Source organism: Canis lupus, chromosome 29 (assembly GCF_011100685.1).
Source record: "Canis lupus familiaris isolate Mischka breed German Shepherd chromosome 29, alternate assembly UU_Cfam_GSD_1.0, whole genome shotgun sequence".
NCBI lineage: Eukaryota > Metazoa > Chordata > Mammalia > Carnivora > Canidae > Canis > Canis lupus.
Window position 1 is genome coordinate 35,908,270 of NC_049250.1, and position 18,974 is coordinate 35,927,243.

Genomic DNA, 18,974 nt, shown 5'->3' on the forward strand with positions numbered 1-18,974 from the left:
TTGCTAAAGCCTAGACTCTCAACCATTTCATTGGTGATTTGTTTTTTTATTTTTTTTTTTAAGGGGAGGAGAAGCAGAGGGAGAGGGAGAGAGATACAGAATCTTAAGCAAGTTCTATACCCAGCACAGAGCCCAACACAGGGCTCAAGCTCACAACCCTGAGATCATAACCTGAGATGAAATCAGGAGTAGGACACTTAACAGATTGAGCCACCCAGGCACCCCTATTGGTGGTTTTTAATTTTTAAATATGATCTATTACAAGAATTATTATTATTATTATATATAATATTATATATAATATATTATATATAATATATATTATATATTATTATATATATAATTAAAACCAACATTTTATTAAATTATTCTTACTCTTACTTCATGCAATTGATATGTTCTATTATATTTTATTTTTTAGAATGGCTAATCACTCCCAACCAAACTGATTTCAGGATCCACTGACAGTCAAAACCTGAAAGTTGAAAAACAGGGCACTACATTTCTTTTTTCCACCATAGGAATTTTGTGAGAATTACATAGGCTGATGTGTGCAGAACATTAATTACAAGGCCTAGTACATACTGTGTGCTTAATACGTGGTAGTAATTACTATTAAGCTTGTAAACTAGCTGTAATTATGGGAGGTAGAGACATGAAGGGGAAAACCATGACTGGGCTGTAGATGAATCTTACTGCCAGTTAGTATCCATCCCCGGCAGTGAGATAGGGAATTTCCCCAACATTTTTAACGTGTACTGTAATAGAAATCCACATTCAGCAAGGGAGCTGACTGGTGGCTTCCTCTTCTCCACTAGAAAGAGCAATTTACAAATTGCTATGCCTCTCTGCTGGAACCCTCAGTAAACCCAACTCATTGATCTATGTTTATATCCAACACCATTTTATCTAACGTTATTTTGGACACTACGAGCTATTCAAAATTAGTCTTCATAAAGGAGTCCAGCTGAGGAAATGCATTCATTTCCTACTGATGTTTTATAAATTACCACCAACTTAGTGGCTTCAAGCAACATAAATTGATTGTCTTCCAATTCTACAGGTCAGAAGTCTGAACTCGTCTCATGATGCTAAAAGCAAGGTGTTGGCAGGGATACCAACCTCTGGAATACCTCTGGAGTATCTAGGGGAGAATCTATTTCCGTACATTTCCGGCTCCTTTTTAGAGGCCATCTGTGTTCCTTGGCTTCTGGCTCCTGGCTTCTTCCTTCCCCTACAAAGCCTACAACAGCAAGTTGAAATGTCACATCGAATAACTCTAACTTTGACAATGACTTGTCATCTCATCTCATTCTCTGAATCCTCCGTCTTCTTCTACCTTTTAAGGACTCTAGTGATTACATTGGGTCCACCTGAATAATCCTTACCTCCTATAAGGTAACCTTAAGGAGACAAATCACCTACAAGAAGAAATAACAACAATAACACTTAACATTTATTGAGCATTTACTAAGCATTGTTCTGAGTGTTTTATTTGCCTTGACTTATTTCCTTATAGAGAAACCAAGGCTCCAAGAGATAATGCAAATTGCCCAAAATTGTACAGATCATGTCAAACCCCGATCTGCCTGGCTTCAAAATCATGCTTTCAATCCCTTCACTACATATAGATAAATATTAAATGTGTATACTTTTAGTGCTTTGCAGCTCCTCCGCCTCATGAACTCCTTTTACTCTTTTCCCCTGGGGATCTCAGTTTGAAAGATTTTGTATATCAAATGTTTTTCTTCATTAATCAAAGATGAATTTCTAATTGTAACGTCTGGTGGCTTCGAGCTAATCTCTGCCTCTCTTTAGATTTATATAGTTCCAACCAAAATAATGAAACATAACACTTTAATATGTTTTGGTATCATTTTGGAATACTGAAAACAGAAACTCAAATAACCCCCTTTGTAGATGCCCAGGGATTCAGAAAAGAAGGAAATCAATGGGGATGGAGAAGAGCGGTCAGAAAAAAAATGGGGTCTGACTTCAGTCTCGAAGAAGTAGATATTTCAGATAGACCTGAGAACAAAGAACATGAATAACGTCTAGGAAATGGGAAAAAAAGTATACGTAAAAGATGAGATGTAGGTACCTTGTGAGGGAGAACTGGAAAAAAGAGAGTAAGAAGAATAAATAAAGCATTGAGGCTTGGAAAGAGATAAATAAGGTTAAATTTAACCAGGCAGGAAAATGTAGAGGCTGGAAATTTTCTGAGCAGGAGTTCTTAACCAAGTAGAGCAAAGAGCAAGAAGGAAGGAAGGAACTGGCTATTGTAATTTGCTTTCCATGAGGGATATTGGGTGGCTGGGAGATATGGAAGGGGTGGGGACTAACTTTTCACTATATCCCCCTTTGATTCTTCTAAATGTGATGCAATACACAGGTATTAGTAAGATATAGATACATATGTCATAAATACATCATATATATCTGAAATATATTGATACGCGTATATAAGATTATCTTCACAGACTCAAAGTGCCATATAGTAAAACTAGGTATCTACTCTTAGTATACTTAAGGGCTCAAGATACACCACTCTGTCATTCTGCTCAACCCTGCCCCTAAGTAAAACTACTTCACTGATATTCTCATTGGCTTAAAAAACTTTTCCTTCGGTCACTTGTTTACCTACCTCATTCTAAGCATCCACTCAAGGTTGGGCTAGTGCCCAGGTATTTGGCATTTACTTTTATATGTTTACCCAAATTTGAATGAAAACCTACTTCAGAAATGACTGAGAAATCTCACAGGATCGTGTCATTTACCCCCAGGATCCATGATCAGTAATAGAGTCACAAGGCCTACACATTCTGACCTGCCCGGAGTCCAGGCTCAGACGCCTGCCAACTGGCCTCATCCTCACACCCCATGCTGCAATTCATCACCAGTGGATTGGCATCAATATTCATATTCTAAATCAATATGCAACTTAAAGGGATTTTTTAAATCTCACGGATCAACAGATATCCTGCTGTTATCTTGTTTTTAAGAGTTAACTAATGAAAAAACTCCACCAATGGGGCACATGGGTGGTTCAGTTGGTTAAATGTCTGCCTTTGGCTCAGATCATGATCCCAGGGTCCTGGGATCTGCCTCTATCAGGCTCCTTGTCCAGCGGGTGGGGGGAGTCTGTTTCTCCCTTTCCCTCTGCCCCTTGGCCCACTTGTGCTCTCTCTTTCTCTCTCTCAAATAAATAAAATCTTAAAAAAAAAAAAAAAAAAAAAGGAAAGAAAGAACTCCATCACTATTTTGTGCAAAGATGTTCAAACTTTGCACTGCTTAATAATCCATGCTTTATTTATAGTATTAGAAAGCTCAACAGTCAAAGCAATACCCTATAATGCCGGGGCAGCCAACCTGCTGCATTAGTGCTAGTGAAGTAAGTGAGGCATATGAGGGCTCTGAAATTCTTTAAATGTTTTGACATTTACACAAAGATTTGCATTAGAAAACAATCCCTTGGGGGCACCTGGGTGGCTTAGTCAGTGGATGTTCACCTCTTGATTTCAGCTCAAGTCATGACCTCAGGATTGTGGGATTGAGCCCCACATGGGGCTCCACGCTGGGCATGGAGCCTCTCTCTCCCTCTGCCTCTGCCCCTCCCTCCTTCTCTCTCTCTCTAATTAAAAAAAACAAAAAAAAAAAACAAAAAAAAAAAAACAATTCCTTAATCAGGTTGTGACTTACCTACATTCAAAGCCATAGTATTAAGCCCTTGCTGAGAGCTTGGCTGCTACATATGCAATTACATAAACAAACAAGTTACAGCAGGCATAGAAGATATAATAAACCAAAACTTACTGACATAGCTAGATCCTAAAAGCCAGTTTGGCTACCTTTTGCACATTTTGCCAACTTCCACGTGTAAGAATACATGCTTTATTATATGAATGAAAGTATTACATCAATTACCTGATCCCTCTGCTTTATGTTACTTAGTGGAGAAATCTTTATTGAGCTCCGCACAGATGAGTAATTTTAGAAACTACATTTACGGAAAACATCCAAGGGCAAATAATTGCTAAGCCTCTAAAAACTGTTGTCTCTTCTCTTGGAACTCCTGGAAAGCAGGAAATATCCTGTGTTTTTCCTTGTGCCTCGTACAGTGCTTACCCTCAAATGACACTACGCTAGAATAAAGAAAATCTTAAAACAGAGCCTTGATTCAAAGCTGAAATTAATGAATGTGTCTCAATTCATGAAACACTTTCACATCTGTTATTTCATTCACTCTTCTCATAACCCCTATGAGTAACAACAGCAAATTTCAATAAAAATATGCAATGTGGGTACTAAACTGGAGACTAAACTTGAAACCAAGCACAATGTTATTTGTCTTTATATGTGGTTAAGGCCAGGCACACATTATGCGGACTTAGAGCCCTTGGCCATCCACCCAAAAAAATATAAAGACATTACAAACTCATATTGTGGAACTCAACTCCTAAAACATTTTATTGCCCCAAAGTGTAGTAGAGTACAGACTTGACTCACTATGGCTTTTGCTCCCTTGTATCATGCAGGCTTATAAGTGGTCCTTAAAGACGTGATTTTCATTCTCAGACCTTGCAGTCCTCTCCAAATGTACCCAAAAGTTTCTGGGAACAATGTTTCTCCTATCTGTAATATCAAAAATGGTCCCTTTCTTTGAACTGCACCTTCAGACCACTTCTTTCCATGTTTTCCCAACCATTTATACTCTACAAAATAATAGTGATACATCATTATTTGTCAAGCAACCTCCATGCTTTAGAATGAAAATTACTGAATCTTCTTAAGTATTTCCATTAAATATTTGTACGTTTATACATACATACGTTCGGCTATGACTCCAACCCAAGCCTTAATAACTGAGGTATCTCAGGCACTTAGTTCAGATGTGCCATTTGAGTACTCAGTAGTATACACTAAATATACACAATGCATTTATTCTGCAGAGCCCATCAACTAATAACAAAGAAAATATGAATAAAGATGCAAATTTATGATATTTGGCTCTTTTATATTTGTAGGTCCTAGCTTAATGATAACTCTAGGATATATATCAAAGAATTAATGAACAAGAGTTCTCTAAGGCAATGAACTTGAGTTAGACTACCTGGTTAACCCAGTTCTATTAACCTTCTACTTGTAATACTTGAGGCCAGGAGCTCTACTAGGCTCAGTTTTTCCACTTCTAAACTGGAAATTATTGAGTAAAACACTTACCACCACTCCCCCCCGCCCCCAAATCCAGTATTCACTTCCAGGAGAAGAGTTCTTTCACTGGAATAACATATCTGGCCTCTTGCTGTACCATCTATTCCCAGTACTGCTTCCTAGAGGAATAAGAGCATCTTGCCTGACTAGTGAGTTTAGGAACATAGTAGCTTATCCTCTTTCTCTTCCTTTTCTCTTTGGGATCTTCCTGACTTTAGAGAGAAAACACTCACCTTACTTCTACTGTAATACTGCCTACATGTTCTTCTTATGATTAAGTGGGAATAAGATTAGCAAGTACATTTGCCCAATATCTCTAAATCATGTTCTCCAAACTTAATATAAAATAGGATTTTTGGTCTCCATCTCCACTGCTCTTTTGCTTGCTTCTCAGTTGGCCCTGATCTTTGAATAAAGAATATCATTTATTAGGCCCATCATAACTCAACAGGGATAATAGTTACAACATAAGATTATCACATGATACTGTATTTTGTAGACTGTAAAACATTTTTTTATGTATAAGGAGGCACTACTGCTATTTTAACTCATCTATTTTTTTCACAGCAAATTTTTAAGGAGATTCATTTAGTCACTCAATGGGATGACAGAGCTTTGATTACATCTGCTAGAGGAATAAACATAAATTAATATCGAATTATGCTTGAAATAAAATATCTTCCATCCAGTGTTTTCAGTTGTACCTGGTTTATTTTTAATATTTAATAAAATTTTAATTTTCTAAATAGGTGATAGAAAATACTACTGCACTGGATACAGTCTAGTGTTTAGATAATCGTTGGAATACCGGCTGCAAAGACTTTTTAAAATCTGGTACTTTTCTCATAGCTTTACCTCCGGGAACTATAAGGATCTTCAAATGTGAACTTATAACTTTGAATAGACAAAATCCAGAAATGAGCACACCAGATAATCCTGCCTGCTCTTAACCAAAGAATTGCAACCTCTGACTAGCTACACCCACATCCTTCCACAGCTTAAAGTGATAGTAGGTTAAGTTATTATCACTCTCATTCATTGTTTTAGACTCTGGTGAACAAAACAGACATGGCCCTTGTCTTCACAGAGCTCACATTTGAAACAAGAGCATGGCCACATACTGTACTTGTGTGAGCATAGAACAATGTATGAGGAAGTGGAATCACTGTTGTATATCTAACACTAACTAATGTAACACTGTGTGTGGACTATACTCAAAATAATGTTTTAAGAAAGAGCATGGCTACATAAGTTTTCAAATATTTCACTTTTCAATATTTCACAAGCCAGCCTCAATAGTCATTTTACAAAGCTGATAATTCTCATTTAAACTAAAACTGGCAAGGCCCCAATGCTTCCTTTTGAAAAAAAGGAAACAAATATTTGTTGGATATAATCTTATATACATAATCCTGTTTAACTCTCATAAGACCTTTAAGAAAGGTATTATTATTAATTATTATTATTATTACCATTTAATAGATGAAGAAAAGAAGGCTCATTGAAATTACATGTTACCAAAGAGATCATGCACATTGGTTAATAAAGAAGGAGACTTTTAATTTATAGCCATGGGATTCCATATTTTTTCTGCTAAAATGGATCAGTTAATGTCAATTATATCCCAAGTCAAAATTGTTGTTATAATGAGAAAGATTTTTAAAGGACAAAAATGGTGAATATAGACTTTGTCATCACCTTTGTAGGCAGCAGTGTAGAGTTTATTTATCTCTGTGTTCCTCACATCCTAGACATTCAATAAATGTTGGGTTAAATTGTTAATATGTAAAAGAAAAAAGCAAATTATATTCAATAGATTAGTTCCATAAATTTTAAGTTATTCTTAACAGTAAGCTATTATTAAAGAGATACATTGACATTTTCCAATTACTAGATTGAACTGCTTTAAAAGATATTCTTGCTCACATGTAACTCTTCATATGACAGCATATTGAGCTTTACCAAATCATTCTCATTCCATCTCTCAGAAGTCTAAATACCACTTTGTGAGAGCAGTTGAACAGATTCAGGATGCAGCAATACAATTTTCTTGGTTCAGATCATGTCTCTGCCACTTAATAGCTATGAGACCTCACACAAGTAATTAATATCTCTGTACTTCAGTTTCTACATCTGCAAAATGAGAATGACAACAGCATCTAATACTGTTGTATTAAATGAGTTATTATATGTAAATTGTTTAGAAGAGTGTCTAACTCATAGCAAACATTAAATAAATGTTCTGTTACAGCTATTGTTGTTGTTTTAGAAATACAGTAGCTGATGTCCATATCCACATAAGCCACAAAGAAGATGAGAGATGAGACTGGAAATTATGACCAACCAGAATCTCTTCCTCCAGAGTTCTGGGCTCTGAAACAGCACCAGCACCATAGACAAGTCACTAGAGAAGTCAGACGAGCCAGCTCTCTGAGATGTAGATAGTGAGGACCCTGGCTGGGTAATAACTTCTCTATGAACTTATCAAGGTCCTCTAGACAAAGACCACCAGGAGCACATCTACAGTTCTATAGAGCTGGGTTTATTAACTCAATGCAAGGAGAAGAAATGTATACCATGGGAAACCAATGGAGTATCTCATTAACAGTATGTTAGAAAAAACTTAGTGCAGGATTTGGCCCTGTGTTAGGTTATTTGGGGGAGCATTCAAGGAAACAGAAATCTCTCCCACACTGGATACTGTCTGGAAGGAGGAGTAATTCTTTGATTAAGTATCTTAATAATTCTTATCTGTGAGAGGAATGAAGCTGAGCTAAAGTAATTGGTAAAAAAAAAAAAAAAAAACAAACACGTAGCAGTCACTCATTATTAGCCAGGAAAGGGGGATGTTTACTCTCTTTTCTGGTTTGGACAATGTTCTTACTTCCGTTTGCTCAGACATGATCATGTTTATCTTGCTCTATAGTCACAAAGCAGTCTTGTGTGAGGTTGATGTTAAACAAAAGTACTTATGCTCAACATGAGAATTTTACAGATTCACTGTGTCTGGCCAGCTCCCTGCTAATAAATAGAGGCTGTCCTTTCTCTTTCTCAAACTAGATGAAAATATTTTGCTTAAAGGACAGGACTGACCAGGAAAAGAACTACTGTTATTAGACGTATTAACAGGTTTATAGTTTATAAAGTCCTTTTCTATTCATTGTATAACTTGATAAGCAGGCTAGAGGCCCCCCACATGGCACAACTGTAGGGGTCCAATTCATAACTCATTCCATGTGACTGGCACCTCCCCAATGTGAAGAGTATCTTTTAGAATTGTGCAATCACACTGTCCTATTCGTTCTTACAATTATGAAAACTGAGTCAGGGAAGCTTCTTGAGTTTCTTTATTTCCCAATAAACTAGAGAGTTCTCTCGGGCAACCTCCTCAACTGCTGACATCAATCCTTGATTCAGTCATAGTTTCCATATCCAGACAATTTTTTCAGCCTGCTCTGTTATAACCTAGACTATACTGGTTGCCAAATAAGAAAAGCTCCACCTTCTTTGACAACTTTGTCCTTGCTTTCCCAAAACAGGATGCTGAAAAAGGTTACTGAAGTTACAACAAACCACATTCACTTCCTAGAAAAAAAAAAGTGTGTGTTGCCCAAAAAGTTAATACACTACAGTATATGTTGCTTGCAATGTCAGAGTGGCAGATTAAAAGAAATAAAATGAATTTGAATACTGAATAAATTTTAAAAAGCAGAATATCCTTCTAAATTCAGAGGCTGAAATTTTTAAATGCAAACTGAGTGGCTAATAACATAGGTTTCCACAGTCTTGGAAACCTGCCAAGTAAAATGTCAAAGGAAAATGGAATTTCCCAAAGAAATGGAAACATCCATTAATAGTGAATTTTGCATCCAGCATTGTCTTTTTAAAGCTAGGAAATTCCCTCTTGCTTCTAAATTTCTCTCCTAAAACATTACATAAAGTGAAACCGAAAATGGAATACTCTACCGATACATTAGGCAATTCCCGGAAAGACTATGGGCTCTGATTCAGATTTGTTCAGGAAATTCTATCACAGTAATTCACAAACTCTGACTCTGGGCAATTCATCTAACCTCTTTTTCATTAAGTTACCATGCATACTTCTCTATGACCTGAGAATACCTGGACTTCCCTATCAGAACATTTATCACATTCTATGTTCAGATTTCTATCCCACTTGAAACAAAAAAAAGAAAAGGCACTTAGTAGACAGGGACCGTGTGCATTTTGTTGTCTTTGTACTTCTAGGACACTAGAGTTATGACACATAAAGTATTTGCTAAATGTATTTGTTGCCTGAGGGGAAATGGCCTGGAGATCTGGAGAATTTGGGAAGGTTTACTTTTCTTTCACATAACTTTTCATAACTTTGAATATTCTAATGTGCCAATTTGGTACACATATTTCTTCTTAATTAAAAATAATATTTCCATGAAAAGGAGAAAATGTTTCTACCAATAAATATTTGGAAAAGGAATAGTAGTCACTCAGTAAGTACTGTTTAGTCGACTGTCTGGTTTAAGCATGGGATCAAAGTAGGTGATTTTAAGACAAATTTTCTCTGTCTTCTTCTACGTAGTAAACCATATGTATAATTTGAGGACCAAGTGTAAATTTATCTGGCTATAATTTTCTTTTCCTATTAAAAAGTAATAGAACAGCCAGTTCTATCTTAAATCCTAGAACACTGGGGATCCCTGGGTGGCTCAGCGGTTTAGCACCTGCCTTTGGCCCAGGGCACAATCCTGGAGTCCCGGGATCGAGTCCCACGTCAGGCTCCCAGGCATGGACCCTGCTTCTCACTCCTCCTGTGTCTCTGCCTCTCTCTCTCTGTCTATGATAAATAAATAAATAAATCTTATTTTTTTTTTAATAAATAAATCTTAAAAAAAAAAAAATCCAGAACATTCCAGTTTGCGGCTAGATAGATGGAGGAGGACAGTGAGGGAGAAGAACTCTTGGACCTTTTGCCTAGCCTATCAGTCAGCTAATCAGAGTTTTAAAATATAGTACCACTTTTCCTTCTTTTGCCACCATTCTTTGTACATATGGCTCTATCAGGGCACCTCATAGAACAAGATGGCTGGGGACTGAGGCATGATATATCTACTCCTCAGTCCCTTGTCCAAATGCTATGAAATAGCACCAAAATCTCTAACTCCACCCACTAGTAATTTATACTCATTAGCAAATAACTTTCCCTGCATGGAATAATTCCAAAGGCTTCGGCTGCTGATCATCTTATTCTAAACGACCACAATAAATCCTAAATCCTATAGTCTTTCTAAAGGACTTCTGTTTCTTTAACCACTTAACTCAGATGATGCTGATGTGGAAAGATTGGAGTCAAATTTACATACTAATTGAATGTTTTCTGCCAAATTATGCTTTATATTTTCACTTTTAAGAATTTAGCAAAAATAGGCACCTTGTTGGCTCAGTTGGGTAAGCATCTGCCTTCGGCTCAGGTCATGATCCTGGGGTCCCAGGATCAACCCCTGCATCAGGCTCTGTGCTCAGTCAGGGAGTCTGCTTCTTCCTCTGGTCCTCTCCAACTCCCCTTCCCCTCCACCTTATGCTCTCTTTCTCTCTAATAAATAAAACCTTTAAAAAATAAATAACAAAGAGTAAAATAAATTTTTTTAGATTTATTTATTTATTCATGAGAGACAGAGAGAGACAGGCAGAAACATAGGCAGAGGGAGAAGCAAGATCCTCAAGGGGAGCCCAAGGTGGGACTCGATCCCAGGACCCCCAGGATCATGACCTGAGCCAAAGGCAGATGCTCAACAACTGAGCCACCCAGGTGCCCCTAAAATAAAATAAATCTTAACAATATGATTTGTTTCAAAGAGCAAATAAAACAATTTTCCCAGGATATAATCTAAAATGTAAAAAAAACCAAAAACATGCTAAAGCTTTAATGTCTAAGTGAAAAATATTTTCTATATACTAATTTTATAGTTAACTAATGAAGAGGGGTCTCTAGTAGTCAGCTCTAGATTCTGAACTTATTTTGTTCTGGTCCACATTTTTGTTGAATTGAAAACATAGAAGAGAATGAATGTAGCATCTACTGAGGGTATGCCTCATATTCACCATTTTATAAGCATTATCTTACTTCATATATATAAAATCTGTTGCAGAAATAATTTCACAAAGGGAGAGAATAAGCCTTAAAGAATTTAAACAGGCTGCCCAATGTTACACAGTTCATAAATAAAGAAGCAGAGAACTGAAGTCAGACATGTATAATCCCAAACATCACATTTCTGGAATAGCCAATACAGCAAAGTACACATTTAAGAGAATAATGGAAGGTTAGAGGAATGGACCTACAAAGAATACAGTAAAACTAAAAAAAAAAAAAAAAATATATATATATATATATATATATATATATATAGTAAAACTTAAGAATAAAGGAATAAAGTAAATAATTAAACATGAATCTACAAATGCAATATTACTATATACTTATTAGACAACTAAAATTTAAAAAAATAGTGAAAACACTGACTGCTGGTAAGGATTCGAAAAACTGGAATCCCTCCTCTCTCAGAATGTAAAATGGCACAGTTACGTAGAAAATAGTATGGCAGTTTCTTAAAAAAAAAACAAAAAAAAAACTCAGAAATAGGGGCAGTCAGGTGGCTCAGTGGGTTGAGTCCAACTCTTGATTTCAGCTCAGGTCATGATCTCAGGATCCTAGGATGGAACCCCACCTTGGGCTCAGCAGAGAGTCTGCTTGGGATTCTCTCTCTCCCCATCCTTCAACCCCTCCACACTGTGCTCTTTCTCTCTCTCTCTTTAAAATAAAAACAAAACAAAAAACCTCATATATAAAAATGTATGTCCACACAAAGACCTGTACATCATTATTGGTAGCAGCTTACTTTATAATAGCTAAAACCTGGAAACAACTAAAATGTTCCTCAACAGGTGAATGGTTAACTCTGGTTTACCAATACCACCGAATACTGTTAAGCAATTAAAAAAAAAAAAAATCAATTACTCATGATACAAGAAACAACTGGATGGATCTCAAGGGCATTATGGTGATTAACAAAGCCAATTCAAAATATCACATACATATCACTAACATGACATTTGCGAAATGACAAAATTACAGATATGGAAAGCAGATTAGTGGTTACCGGGCTTTGACAACAGAAGTGAGTGGAGCAGGGGGGCGGGGGGGGGGAGATCTTTGTGGTGATGAGATAATTCTGTATTTTGACAGAGGTGGTGGTAGACAAATCTAGGCATAGGATAAAATAATTTGGAGCAATATACACACATTGGATGAATGTTAAATTGCTAGTTTTGGTATTAATTATGTAAGATGTAACCACTGGGGGAAACCTGGTGAAGGATACTGGGGCCTCTCTGTATTATCTTTGCAAATCCATATGGATCTATTATTATTTATTATTAGTATCCAAATAAAAAAGTTTATAAAACTTGCACCTGGGGAATTTATTTTAGTTTCCTGGAGCTGACATACCATGAACTTGGTAGCTCAAACTATAGAAATGTACTTTCTCACATTTCTGGAGGCTAGAAGTCTGAAATCAAGACGTTAACAGAATTGGTTCTTTCTGGGGGCTGAGAGAGAATTTGTTGTATGACTCTCTTCTAGCCTCTGGGAGCCTTGGGCATTCCTTGGCTTGTAGATAGTTTTCTTCCCGCGTTGTCACAATATCTTCATTTTATGTATGCCTGTCTGTGTCACAATTTCCTTATAAGGATACTAGTCACTGGATTAGGCCCCATCCTAATTATCTCATCTTAATTTGAGGCAAAGACCTATTTCCAAATATGGTTAAATTGACAGGTAATGAGGTTTAAGACTCAACATCTTTTTAGGTATACCGCTGAGCCACCAGGGCTGCCCCTTTTTTCTAATTGAAGAAATATTAGAGATTTCAACCTACTACTTAATAAAATAGCACCTGTGGTATAAATAACCTTAATTCTCAGTAAATGGAAAAACAAACCTTACTGTGATTTTACAGAATTTTGAAATGATGAATTCAACATACAAAGGTGATAATTATTTTTTCACCTAATTTGTATAACTATTCCATTTTTTTCTCATTTAGTTGATATAATTCAGTATCAATATTCTTTAAGTTTTCTGTCTTTAGCTAATTAATTCTGAGAATTAAACAATACATATATGACTAAGAATACATTTTTTTAAGATTTTATTTATTTACTAATGAGAGACACAGAGAGAGAGGCAGAGACACAGGGAGAGGGAGAAGCAGGCTCCCTGTGGGGTGCCTGATGCGGGACTCGATCCTGGAACCCTGAGATCATGACCTAAGCTAAAGGCAGAGGCTCAACCACTGGCTCAGCCACCCAAGTGCCCCAGGAATACATTTTTTTACACTGTGTAATGGTGAACACTATCATGAAAGCTAAAGGTCTGAGGTTGGGATAAAAAAAAATGAATCAAAAAAAAAATGAATCAACTATTTAGAAGCTTTGCAATAAAAAGAACATTAGCATTTAAATGAGTTTAGAAGCACTGAACTCCAGTAATCAGCAGGCCAGCATTGTACCATCTATCTCAAAAGAAAATGAAAGCAACTGTGTGGACGAACAGCACTCTTACTGTCTGCAGGGAAAAAAAAAAAACAAAAAACTGGTACAACCTCAATGAAGAGCAATTTGACAATATAATATGACCAGATAAATGAGAATTACAAATGGGCATAACTCTTTGGTCCAGCAATTCAGCCTCTAGGAATTACATATGTAGATATATTTGTGCAAGTACAAATGACATATGTAATGATTATTTTTTGCAGCATTATTCGTAATAGAAAATATATGGAAATAATCTAAGTGTCCCCTAACAGGGGACAAATTATAGTATATACATCAGCCATTACAAAGAGAGGATGAGGAAACTTCTTATGCATTCACGTGGAAAGATACCCAAGAGACACTGCAACTGTAAAACAAGCAAGGTGAACAGGGTACAGTGTGAAACCAATTACATAAGATGAGAGACATAATACACATCCATATATGAATTTTATATTTAAACCTATTAACTTTTTATTGGGTATAACAAAATACAGAACAGTACATGTTAAGTGTAACCCCAAAGACTGTTCGTAAAGTGAACACACCCATGTTACTGGCACCTAGAATCTAGGTCCTAGACCAAGAAACAGAACATTACTATCACCCCAGAAGTCTCACCATGCTCCTTCCAGTCACTATCTTTCTCCCTACAAGAGAAGTCAGTATCCCGATTTATAAAAGCACAGTTTCATTTTTGCACTTAACAGACACAGACTCATACAATATACAAGTGTATATTCTTTTGTGTCTGATTTTTTTTCATTCGACGTTATATTTGCGTGATTCATCAATGTTGTTGTGCGTTGTCCAATCTCATTGCTGTTTAGTGTTCCATTGTTCAAATGTGCCACGATTTATTTGCCCAACTCTATAGTTTATGGGTACTTGGACAATTTCCAGTTTGAAGCTATTACAGATAGCACTGCTATGAACACCCGAACATTTGCAAAAACATATCCACATACTTAGAGGAGGAATTGATGTGTCATAGAATTTGCATAGCCACAATTTTTTAACAGAAGCTACTTTACAGTTTGCCAAATTACTTGTAACAACTGACACTCCCACCAGCAGCGTCTGAGTGTTTCCATTGGTGCAAATCCTCACTCACACTTGCTGTGTTCTTTTTAATTTTTAGTTAGTATTTGTGTAGTGGTATCATACTGTGGTTTTTACCTTGTAGTTCCCTGATAACTAACAGTATTGAGCACCTTAACTCCTTCATTTGCTATTTGCTATTTAGATACCCCCTTTTGTGAGGTGTCTAGGTCTTCAGCCCAGTTTTTCATGGGATTATCTGTTTTATCCTTTTTAATGTTGAACTGTGTGCATATATTACTTATTTTTAAGCAATGTAATTAAAATATAAATTTTGTAGATTTCTATGTGCGATGCTCCTGGAGCTCTTCACCTTCTTGGGGATTCATACTATACTACTATGATAGAAGTTCTGAAAACACTTGTCCTTTGCACCAACACCAGCCAGCCTGTCAAAATGTTGTTTCTGTTTCTGTATTTTATCTCTCATAGAAGTAATAATTGCTTTGCATTTAGATTTTTGTAAGTCCTCTCTCCAATTTTTATCACAGATTTCCTTAGGTCTATCAAACATCTATGAATATAATTTCCCAAAATTGCAAGAGTAGATCATCTATGAAATCTATCATTCTAACTGGAGTACTCTCTTGGAGTCGGCCATCTCCATGATCGAATAAAAAAATTAAAAAATTAAAAAATTAAAAAGGATGCTAATTCTGTGAAATGTTGGGGTTACCTTCACATTCTCCTGGTCCTGTTTTCTGGATCCTATGTCTTTCTCTTTCGTGATTTATGCCCATGTTTTCTTGGAGCACATCCTCCAGTAGCTTTCTTTCAAGAAAAAAAAAGTAGATAGAAGGAAAGAAAACATTTGCATCTTTCTATATGTGAAAACATTTTTTATTCTGCCCTTATACTTGATAGTTGGGCTGACTATAGAATTGTTTGGAAGTTACTGTCTTTTAGAATTTGAAGAAATTTCACTTCATTGAGTTTTAGCATAAAAGTGTTATTGTTGAGAAATCTAATCCCCATCGTTTTATCCTTGTTTTTTCCTCCTGAAAACTTGTAGAATCTTCTATGTATTCTCAGGGTTCTGACCTTTTTAATGATGTGCTTCCATATACGTCTTTTTACATCCACTGTGTGTATTGGGGGCCCTTTCAATAGGGAGACCCCTGTCCTTTGGTCCTGCCAAAACTTCTTGAATTATTGTTTCGATCGTTTCTTCGCTTCCTATTTTTTGTTCTTTTTTTGGAACTCTTAGTTTATTAAGTGACTGGAAAAATGAATGAATGAATGAATGAATGGGAAAAGTTTTCTGAGCACTTTTTGTAGCAAAAAATGTATTAAGCAATAAAGCACAGGGTATCATACTGTATCTTTAATACTAAATATTTTATTGTAAATGACCAAAATTTTAAGACAATGTCTCATTACAACTTCCTAGTATTGTAAAATGTAACATTGCTAGTCTCCTTTCAGGCAGCACAAAAGTACAGGAAACATTTGTTGTCTGCTGACAGAAATCCCCCATCGAAGGCAAGCATTCCTTATTGTTGGGGTCTTAGAATTCATTAAAATGCCCAGGATGCACTTAGTGTTATATCCAATATTTGCACTCACGCGCTACAAAATAATCATCCAAGTAGGAAAGTGTTTGTTCTATGTTAAAAAAAAAAAAAAAAAAAGGAAAGATGTTTGGTTGTTTTAGGGTGGACATTAAAAATGAGCTGCATTAAAAAAAAAAAAAAAAAAAGAGCTGCATTCTTCCCAGTTCTCCGGGACTGAGAAGGGAATTTTCGCAGGTCTTACCTGGAGCCAGAGGGACTGACTTCCCAAAGCCACTTTTTCCACCTCCATAGAGTTACGGACGAAAGAGAGAAGAAAAAGACAGAGAAAGATAGAAAAGTAGGTCCCTAGGAGAGGAGCACCCGAGCCGAGCCCGGCGCCCAGGTGCGGCGTCCAGGTGGGCAGGAGACCTGAGCCCCCGCCCCGCCCCCTCCCCGCCCCCGCCCCGCCCACTCCCCGCGCAGGCGCACAGGCGGCAGCCGCGCCCCGCCCCCCGCCCCCCGCCCCCCACGGCCCGGGGTCCCGCGCGCTCCGTCCCCGCGGGGAGGCCCCGTTGGCCCTTCGGCCCGCGAGCTGCGGGCTGCGGGCTGCGAGGAACCTTCGTCGGGCGGAGGCAGGACGGACCAGCGGCCCCCGCCCCGCCCCGCCCGCAGGTGTCGCCCCGAGCCGTGGGCGCCCCCCCCCCGTGACGCAGACGTCCCCCTCCCCCCCCTCCCCCCCGCCCGGGGCCCGCCGTGACGTCACGGGGGCAGCTCGGGGAGGGAGGGGCTCGCGGAGGGAGGGGCGCCGCCTCCACGCGCAGGCGCCGCAGAGGGGCCGGCGGCCCCGGGAAGAGGAGTCCGCTCGCGCTGCGGGACAGCGGCGGCGGCTGGCGTGCGCCGCGCGGGCATGGGCTGCCCGGGCACCTAGTGCCCCGCCGCGGGAAGGGCCCGGCCGCCCCGGCTCCGGCTCCGGCTCCGGCTCCGGCTGCCATCGGGCTCCCGCTCCCGCTCCGCCTCCCGTTCCCGTCCGGCTCTCGCTCCGCTCCAGCCCCGGCTCTCGCTCCAGCCCCCTCCCCAGCTCCCGCTCCGCCTCCCCAGCTCCCGCCCCGGCTCCCGCTCCAGCCCCGGCTCCAGCTCCGGCTCCCGCTCCAGCTCCAGCCCCCCTCTCCGGCTCCCACTCCAGCTCCCGCCTCCTCCCCCTTTCTCGCTCCCCTCCCCAGCTCCAGCTCCAGCTCCAGCTCCAGCTCCAGCTCCAGCTCCCGCTCCCATCCCCGGCTCCCGCTCCTATCCCCAGCTCCAGCCCCGGCTCCCGGCCCCAGCTCCCGCTGCAGCCTCCGGCTCCCGCTCCCATCCCCAGCTCCAGCCCCGGCTCCGGCCCCCGGCTCCCGCCCCCAGCTCCCGCTGCAGCCTCCGGCCCCAGCTCCCGGCCCCGGCCCCCCGCCCGAGCGCGGCGCCCCCGAGCCTCTCCGGAAGCCTCCGCCGCGGCGGGCACACCCGAGCGGCCGCGCCCGCGACCATGAGCCGGGAGGGCCCCCGCAGCGCCCTGCCCACCATCCCCTGCCGCAAGCTCGCCGACCTGCGCTACCTGAGCCGCGGCGCGTCGGGCACCGTGTCGTCCGCCCGCCACGCGGACTGGCGCGTGCAGGTGGCCGTGAAGCAGCTGCACATCCACAGCCCGCTGCGCGACAGGTAGGGCGCCCCGCGGAGCCCCGGGCGAGCCAGCTCTGCGGCCCCGCCGCCTCCAGGCAGCCCTCCGGGGCTCGGGCCTTGCGCGGGGGCGGGGGCGGGGGGGGGCACCGGCTTCCCTGGAGATGCTTGCGTCGCCTTCCTCTGCCCGCTCCGCTGCCCTCTGCGTCTCCTCCTCCTTCCCTCCCAGTCCTGGGCTCCCTCCCTCCAGACGCCAAAAGCCGGGGTGCTTCGGTGTGGGGCTGCGGTGGGCTTGGCTTGGTTTGTGGTTTATTACGTAGGGTCCTGAAAGTTTAGGTTCCACGCTCCACTCGCTTCAGTTCCTCTCTCACTCGGTCAGGGAGGCCTTGGTCCCCCCAGAGGTCGTGTGGGTATTAGTTTGCGAACAATACGCTGAATCGCGTTGTTCCAGGAGTTCTGAACGCCACTCGCATCCTGGAACAATTTCCGTGCACCGGCTAGGTTGTCAGGGAAAGCCAGCAGTTTCTGCTTCCAGAGAAGCATCTCAATCCTATACCATTGCCCTGTGATCCAACCTATTGGTCAGTGGGTCTAGGCATTAGTCTTGCGTGTTTTCCTTCCTAGAGTCATTGGTCTTGCATATTTTCCTTCCACTCCACCAGGCCCTGCATTCAGTCCTTAGTGAGTTAACATCCATGATTGCAACATCCTCCTCTCCCCCCCCCCCCCCCCCCCCCCCCGTACCTAATATCCCAATTCATCACGCCGGGTGTCTGATTGGTCAGGGGCCATTAGTATCCAATGGCAGATAAATTCCTCAGCTTCAGCCCTGTGAATTTATGGGGCTTTCATCAGCCTGTAGCTTTTCTTTGCTTTCTTGCTATCAGGCTGGGATGGGTGAGATCTCACAGTAAATTTGAGACA

General features: G+C 40.4%; 1 protein-coding gene across 2 annotated transcripts in view; it reads left to right on the forward strand.

Annotated features, from left to right (window-relative positions):
- Positions 1-17,865: 17,865 nt before the first annotated feature.
- RIPK2 (receptor interacting serine/threonine kinase 2) overlaps positions 17,866-18,974 on the forward strand; it is a 29,102-nt gene continuing 27,993 nt past the window's right edge. Inside the window, exon 1 of one of the 2 annotated variants that reach the window (XM_038579702.1) lies at positions 17,866-18,092. In XM_038579702.1, the coding sequence (XP_038435630.1) occupies positions 17,920-18,092 (173 nt within the window). In that variant the 5' untranslated portion in view covers positions 17,866-17,919. The remainder of the gene's footprint in view (positions 18,093-18,974) is intronic. The other variant, XM_038579703.1, reaches the window with a different exon arrangement.